The following is an 8228-nucleotide window of genomic DNA, read 5'->3' as shown; positions in this document are numbered from 1 at the left end:
TAGAGATCAGCACTTCGATCAGTAGGGTGATTGTAAGTAATATGGATATTCTCTAATTTGGAAGCAATTTGCAATGTTTTGCTTCTCAAAGTGAGAATGGTAGGCATTCCACTTAAACGTTTTTCTTTTTTTCTAGCAACCAAGACTAGTTTCATGAAAATGTCATGGAAATTGTGCAGGTGTAACTTATAAGGAACCCCATTTTGATTAAAGTCACAGACTCTTCTGACTGTATGGCTCCCGTTTGATGTCATGTAAATTATTGAAATTAAAACACAGCTGAAACAAATGGAGCAACCCTGTTGATTCAAAAGCTGCGTCCATCCGATAATTTTCATTATTTTGTTTTAACATCCAGAACAAATGAAGTATCTGTTTACTGTAAATGAGGGTGCAAGCATGTTTGTTCCACGCTCTGGTGACTAAATGTTAAACAAGAGAAGTATAGGAACATTTGTTTGTCTATTTATTTATATATATATTTATTTTGATTTTTTTTGCATGTTAAAACTAGGCCTTAAACAGCTGCTAAGGATGGAAAAGTACAGTTTAGAAATAAAACCACATTTTAAAAAAATACCAAATTGATGAATGTAACCTGGAAAGTGCAAGCATGAAGACATTAGAAAATATATTTTATATAATATCTGAAAACATGGATGGGTGCAACATGCTGTCATACGAAGTACATAAACTGTTTTTTTTTATATAATTTATCAATTTGCATGGGGGGAATAAAATTGTACTTGTTACACTTGCATATTTCTTGGAGTTTTTTATTCTGCGCTGTGAGCTTTTCTGTGCTATCCTGTGTTCATTTCGAGAGTTTGGTAATTCAGGTACAGAGAGTAAAAGTCCAGACCAAGATTTTGTTTCAACCAACCAGTCGAGCATAAAGAGTCAGTCACGGAGTACTCAACTGGTTGTTTGAAATAAAATCCTGGTCTGGACTTTTACTCTCTGGACCCAGATTACCCAACTCATCAGGGTTGTCCAATCTTATCCGCAAAGCGCCAGTGTGTGTGCTGGTTTTAGGGGTAACCTGTAGGTCAGGTGTTCAAATCCAGGTGTGAGGACTCTTCAGCCAATCAGTCCTCTAATTAATAATCTAATTGGGGAGGATGATGATGAAAATGAGGAGACGGCAAAGAGTTGCCATATTTTTCTAAGTGTTAAACTGTGCAGTCAGGCGAGGGGACGAAAAAAAAAACAAGTGGGAATGATGGTAAGCCTATTAAGTAGTTATATTACGGTAGATCAGTGTTTCCCAATCCGGTCCTCGGGGATCCCTCCCAGCTCTCTGCTAGCAGTCCACGTTTTTGCTCCCTCCTAGCTCCCTACCAGACTTCATCAACTTCATCAGACCCCCCATGCGCCAGCCTAATCAAAACTTAAGTGAAAAGTTTTACTTTGGCAATGCTGCGGCAGTTTAAGAACTAGCAATTCGATCGCTACGCAGGCAGCAAGCGTACATCATTTTAAGTCACAACCTCATACAAAACAAGTAGGACCGGAAACGAAGGAGCCGGCCAAGATGGTTTTCTCGCACTGCCCCCTACTGGACATGACCTTTAATCCTCCAGATAGACGTAAACTACGTGCGCAGGCACAGCCAGTACGTTGCATATGCGTCGCCTCGCGGCCCATAACTGGGTCTTTTTATACGTGGGCTTTTAATATAAAGGGGGTGTTTCGTGGAGCCTTTCGTTTGCCACGGTAGAGATGGAGCGGTATGTGCGTGCGGCGAAGCAGCGACACCTGCTGGTCAGTGGAAGAGCCGCTCGCTTACAAACGGGGCGCTTAGCGACACCGGCCTCCAAAACCCTGTCAAAGCGTAACAGTAAGGAAGCCGAACTTTAACATGTTGTTTACGTTTATCATTCACGCCCATTAAGCATTTCTCAGTTCTTGGTTTCCGCCGTAACACCTTCTTCGCGTCGCCGGTTTGCCGGACAGTACGTTTAGTTTGGCAACGGCTTTTCATTCCGTTCAAAACGTTACGGTGTTTGAGGAGGTTTTTTACGTTAATAATAATAATAATAATAATATAATATATAATAATATATATATATTAATTGAGTTGGTTTTAGTCAAAGGGATCGAGCGATGCCGTGTTGGGGATGTGTGTCACCCACAGGTCGGGAGGTTTTCGGAGCCGCTTATCCCCAGAGAGCTATGAACCTTTCCCCCATTGACGAGTCCCTGGACCCCGGGCACCGCGAGTGAGTCCCCAAATTAACTCGGTCACTTTGCTTTAGTGTCACCTGAAGCTACACGATGAGGAAATTCATTCAAAATTCAAAACTTTGGTCGGCTGGCTGGCGTGAGGTTTTCAGTTCCAGACAAGTCTGCACACACACGCATTTGCACGCGTGTAACAGTTTTATTACCTTAATTTATTACCTTTTTCCTGTAGGGATTGAAAATGACTCCAGCTCCTTTCTTTTTATACAGCTAATTTTAGCTTTATAATGGAATAATATAGATTTGCTGTAAGAGTTCTTGCGTGACAGCTGACAAACCTGCACACCATACGCATACCTGTCTTTTCTTTTTAGTCCCGATGTTATTGGTCTTTGAAATGAAAAGCATGATTCAGATTAATTACAAGGAAATCGCTTGGTAGACACGAGAGGGTAGACGGTGTAACTTTTTTTGTTGCTTGTGCTAGGCCAAGGTAAGTGCTTGGTTGTGGGGTATATGCGCCATTAGGCCCGATGTCAGTCTACTAAAAACAATTAAGTTAAGTCTCTGGTAAACTTGAGTTAGCCCCTGATCCTTTCAATAGCCAGAAACGCCCCTGCCGCAGGCTACCTGAAAGGGACTAAACCAGCAACTTCCGAGATACAGTCCTGTTGTCTTTGACGTAGATTTGTGATTTTTTTCCCTCCCTCAAGATTATTTAATTTACATAGAAAGTGTGTAAAAAAAAAAGTCGTTATATAAGACAAACTCAGCATACAACAGTTGTATTTATTTATTTGGAGTATCATTTCTCTGGATCTATCTCATATGCATAAAGCCTGCTCTGATTAGCATAATACTGGAATATATTTGCAGGATCACGAGAAGCTAGTACGGCAGATCTGCTTGCCAGTCTAGGCATGTCTGCCATCTGGCAAGTGAGTTGCACCCCGCCCCCTGCACCCATCAGCCTATCAGAAGCCAGGAGAGGTTTATCAGTCACCTCACGTGACATTTCAGTCGTGCTCGTTAGGCCTATCACGGATCTGAAATTATCCAAGATCCCGCATCCCCTTCTTAGCTAATGTGCACCTTGCCACGTGACCTGTGCTCTTACACCCAGGATCCAGACGAACTGAATTAACATTTAGTCAATGATTGTTATAATGATGCAATGACAATGACTTAAATTGTGGGATTTATTAAAATTAAGTGTGAAGTTGTGATTAAAAAGTGTACATTCCTAGTGTTTGCTTGCTTCACAAGTAGTTGAAAAAGATAGAAGGTCGAACCTGTGACACTTCTCTGACTTTTACCCAGTGACCAAATGTGATCATTTGTACCCTAAACCTAATGTTGTCTGCTTGAATTCCAGTGATTTAAAAGCTAAAACCTGGAATGAAAATCAGCTTTAGTAATTTGAGAGTTGTCAGTTACAGGACTTGGAACTAAACATTTTTTCCACCTTAAATCATTATGTTGATGATTTGTGAAACACATTTTGTTTTACATTTTAAGTTTTACATGATTGAACTACATAAAATGTACTAATATAAATCTGAATTATGTTTAAATATTTTCCCAAATGTATTTAATAGTTGTTACATAATGAAAGTCTACACTTTAATGCTGGAAAAAAAATAGTTTTTTTTTTTTGCTGAAAAGATCCAAGCTTCTTTACAATATACCTGCTGAAAGTTACAATAACATTTTTTACCTTGCAGAAATGTCATTCCTGAAGAGGAATTGCAAGATCCACCACCTCAGTCATGCCAAACAGCATTTGTCTTACAGGTGAGACTGGTTTCATAAACCTGTAATTACCTCCGATTTTAACAAGCACTTTGTGTGTATATGCATTTTTTTCTTTTTAGGATGCTGTTAGCGTCCATACTGTCAGCTGTTCGACAAATTGTGACAGTTCGTCAGGTTTGTATGACATCAAAGATTTACATTTAGTACAGTGTAACGTAATTTTATTTAATTTGTAATAGAGCCTGTTTCTCAAAACCACAGACATGGATTTGCCATCTGGAGTCTCTACCTTTTTCCTTGATTGTATGGATTCTGGTTCGTGTGTCTCCTCCTCCTCCTCTTCCTCCTCCTCATCTCATGAGTTGGACAGTAGTTACTCCTCTCCTGAAGTGTTCCGGAATCCGGACATACATGGTACATGCCCTTTAATTAAAACTCCGACCCCATTGGAAACTTAATAAGTGCACATTTCATATTCTTTCACCTGAGGGAAGTTTTTCCTTCTGAAGCCAGACAATGCAAGGATGTTTCTTAGATCGTAATGCCAGTATATCAGCTTCCAGCAGAGTTTATCCTAATATACATAGCAGAGCTTGTTAAACTCTGGAATTTCTGAACTGAAAATAACGTTACGGATTCAGTTAGCAGGATTTTCATAAGGTGTCGCCGCAAAGTCTGGCTTCTGAGATTCAGTAAATGTCCGCAGCTAATGCGATTGCTTCTCCTGTGTTTTTCGGTTTAAGCGGAGACTCTTTGTTTCACCATGGCGGAAGAGCTTGTGGAGCTGCAGGTGAAAAACTCCACGCTCCTTGATGTGAGCCATGCTGTGGACATCGATATGAGGCAGCCGCCAAACCTCTCCGCTATACTGGGTAACGTGAACCTTAATGCCATTAATCGCCAACAGACTTTAAATGGCCAATAAACTAGTCTTTACAACTGGCTACGTATTACTTGGACATTCTGCTCTGTTCTAGATAATTACACTTTAACAATGAGTGGGAAAGTAAGACTTGCGTCTCTGCTACTAACATAATGTGTGTTAATTATCATTTCAATTGTGCCGGCAGGGGGGAGAAAAGTTGTAAGAACATTAAGCAGATAGACACGGATTTCTCCTCGCTTTGTATAAAAATGTAGACTAATTATTTGTAATCTCCCTGCAGAGAATTCAAGGAGACCTGATGAGAAGGACTTGGAAAAGAGGTGTATTTATTTCTTTTCCCAGTTGCGATTATTGCATGAGATGTGGGTGGTGGATGTATTTTAAAAATGACAGATTCTGTCTGTCATGATCTGTTGAATAACTGGAAAATTGTGCTATTTTTTAGCATATGTCTAAGACGTGTGCTATTCAGACCTATGTGTCGAAGTTTGGGTAATGCTAAACCAGATTTTTGTTTTAGGCACGAAATTCAGAATGCGTCCTGTTCTTTCACATTGCATAGGACCACAGTTTCGGGTATTTGTCATTTCTGTTTATATGATTCTGCACTGTACATTTCACCGTAATGCTTTAGCAAGATGGTAAGAGACAGGGTCCGGAAGTAAGACTTCAGTGTGTGTTTTCAGGTAGCATAAGACGGATAAGTCTGTCTGGAAGGGAACCCCAACCTCGAAGAAATCCTGAAGATTGTGTTTCGGTCACAGAGCCGCAAAAGGTAACTTATGCCGGAAGTATTCTGCTTCATACGAAGTATAGAGTGTCCATTTTTTGAGGGTCATCTTGCAGTTATGAATTAATATCTTTTTATAACTACTGTGTAAGACACCGGAATGTGACCATTTCAGTCTGGATATTAGTGAGTTTAAATGATACAAATATGTGTGAAATTTACTTGCATTCTTTTTTGCAAATGAAAAAATGGCACACACGTAATGAAGTGACATTAACTGCCTTGCAACAGATGCAGCCTGTGATCCTACATTTCGCTTAAATAGCCCAGAAACCACAAAATAAAATCCTGTCTTGAGGGCAGGTCAGATTCCTGTGGCATCCCAGCTAAATACTACAAATTAATAGTGCTTTCATAACTCGGCACTAGAGAGATTCAGCAGACCTCCCAGGGTTATTTGGTTTAATGTGCAGCAGTTGAAGATTGTCAGCGGCACAATTGTGACCCATCACCACGAAATGAGTCGTATGGGTGTATTTCTATCAGTGCGACTTAAGACTCATTTCCTGGTGGTGGGTAACAATTTTTAAAGTCGTTCACATGCCTGTAAAGGAAGCAGACAGTACTTTGCTTTATAGGAACGTTTATTTTATTTACATGGCTCCTGTTAACTTGTACATGTCTGAACCGTGATGTTTAGGAACGTCTTGCAAACTCTGTCTTAATCCAAAGCTGTTTCTCTTCCAGATAGGCAGGGCCAGGCCCATGAAGTGCAGAAAGAAGGTTAGCTTTCAGTCTGCAGCCGGGAAGGAGCCAGAAAGGAGAGCCGCAGAAGCGCATGGGCTGACCGTGGCCCAGATGGCACTGAACGATCCTCCGGGCACACGCACTGGGCCAGATCTTTCAGCCAGGGGACGAGGGGACGAGGGGCCGGCTGGCGTTTGTAAGGCAGATCTGGATAAAGATGAATATGCGAGAGGTCCAGCAGAGGGCACTGTAGCTGTCCCAGGCATCTCGGTCCAGAGCAATGCCAGGGTCTTCCACTTCACAGATGAAGACGAAAAGAATGCTGTGTTAAAAAAGAGAGAGAGACCCCGCATTGTCTTTCCCTCAAGACCGGTAAATATTCACAGTCTTTATTGGCCGTGCATTGGAAGTATCACTGTATTTAACGGCAATTGCGTTTATTTTTATACAGCTGATTTCGAGGACCTCCCCCACGTGTGGTGAAATCCATCCAGTTTATATGAAGGTTAGAAAATAGTTATGAAAGTGGTTCTCTTTTTACTGCAGCACGAAGCGGTTGCATGCGTGATTGTCCACTAGAGGGCGATATTTTCCATGTGAATATGTTTGTGGTTAGTCAAATTGTAGTTCCCGATTCAAGGTGTGCCTGTCCTGGTGTCTGTGCCTGTGTCTCTGTGTATATAATATATGTATGTGGCCTAAATTAAAAATTCCCCCCTGGATATTTCTCATTTCGGATGTATTTCATGTTGCAGTTCAAGAACTCGGAAGTGCATGATTCTGAGGAGCTGCATGAAGTCTGCTGGATGCAGCTGCTCCATGAGGGAGAAGATGGTTTCAACAGCTCAAGATTTAAAAAGATCCTTACCAATGAGAGTAAGAGCATTACTGCAGATCTTCTGACTGTGATCACTTAAGGCCACGCCTCAGAGGTCGTTTTCTTACTGAAAATCTTATCGTGCACTCGTATCCTTAGGGTGACAATGCTCAGGGCAAGTTCTTGAGCAGTGTTGCTGACCAGCATTGCCCGAGCACTTTCCTTCCCACTGATACTGACCAACATCAATATAAAAATATAATATAAGATACCTTAATTGACGGGGAACCTTTTTATGATCATGCAGATGAGTTGCAATTTTTTTCCTGCTGGGTGGCATTGTTTCTGCACCATTGCTGAAAAAGTTGTTCCGTTCTTGAACACAAAAAATATGCAATGACAATTATTGTTCCATTTATGATCCCAGAAGACCAAAGTGACTTTTGCAGTCTGTTTTGCAGGTGTCATCTATGAAGATTATGGGGAAATCAGACGATATGAAGGACAATGTTTTCAGTGAAATAGATTATTAGTATGTTTCAAGAGTTGTGTTAAAATAGTATTGCTTAATAAATATGTATGTTTTGTTTGACTTTAATATGGTATTAAACAAATCTGGTTCACTTCATGAAATTGCATATGTGTACTTGCAAGAACATGGGAGAGTTTGATATGGGGGGGGGGAGGTGGGGTGTTGTTAGTTTGTTAGGGGGGCATTAAATTATTAGTATGTTTCAAGAGTTATGTTATTGCTTACTAATTGCTAATATACGTGTATTGTATAATGTTTGCAATCGCTTCCCTCCCAGTCAAGACCCATCCGTTCATCTCTAACTATGCCTCAGGACAAAGGTCTGTCTTTTGTGGGGACGAATGAAGCCAAATTAAGTATTGGGGGGGGGTACACATCCTTCCCGGTCCCTACGTACCTGTGTACCTGGAAGACGCCTGTCGTAATAATTCGTGCAACAGTGGATTTCTATTAAATATCAGACCACCTGAATGCCCCTCCATTCGGGTTTAAACGTGCGTCCCGGGACGTAAGGGCGCTCGTCAAAACATCAACACGCCAATTTCGCTGAACACGTGGGGGCCTCGCCAAAAATACT

The 8228-nt window shown here is 41.1% G+C and overlaps 1 protein-coding gene and 1 long non-coding RNA gene across 3 annotated transcripts; one reads left to right on the top strand and one right to left on the bottom strand.

The window, feature by feature from the left end:
- Positions 1–1676: 1676 nt before the first annotated feature.
- On the top strand, positions 1677–7732 carry LOC125720058 (uncharacterized). Of its 2 annotated transcripts, none has more exons than XM_048995076.1 (13): positions 1677–1840; positions 2138–2222; positions 3909–3978; positions 4059–4113; positions 4201–4353; positions 4683–4811; positions 5106–5145; positions 5346–5401; positions 5512–5600; positions 6303–6674; positions 6754–6807; positions 7058–7178; positions 7581–7732. In XM_048995076.1, exons 1-13 carry the CDS (start codon positions 1723–1725, stop codon positions 7637–7639), a joined length of 1401 nt encoding a protein of 466 aa, XP_048851033.1. In that variant the 5' UTR covers positions 1677–1722; the 3' UTR covers positions 7640–7732. The 2 variants fall into 2 exon arrangements, with proteins under 2 accessions (XP_048851033.1, XP_048851034.1); XM_048995077.1 differs by lacking the exon at positions 1677–1840 and adding an exon at positions 1898–1955.
- LOC125720060 (uncharacterized) lies at positions 6469–8184 on the bottom strand. Its single transcript, XR_007385341.1, has 3 exons — positions 8049–8184; positions 7392–7494; positions 6469–6598 (listed from the first exon to the last, which is right to left on the bottom strand). It is a non-coding gene; the product is annotated as an uncharacterized LOC125720060 (long non-coding RNA).
- Positions 8185–8228: the final 44 nt, after the last annotated feature.

Source organism: Brienomyrus brachyistius, chromosome 24, assembly GCF_023856365.1.
Source record: "Brienomyrus brachyistius isolate T26 chromosome 24, BBRACH_0.4, whole genome shotgun sequence".
Taxonomy (NCBI): Eukaryota; Metazoa; Chordata; class Actinopteri; order Osteoglossiformes; family Mormyridae; genus Brienomyrus; species Brienomyrus brachyistius.
This window is presented reverse-complemented; position numbering and strand designations above follow the sequence as displayed.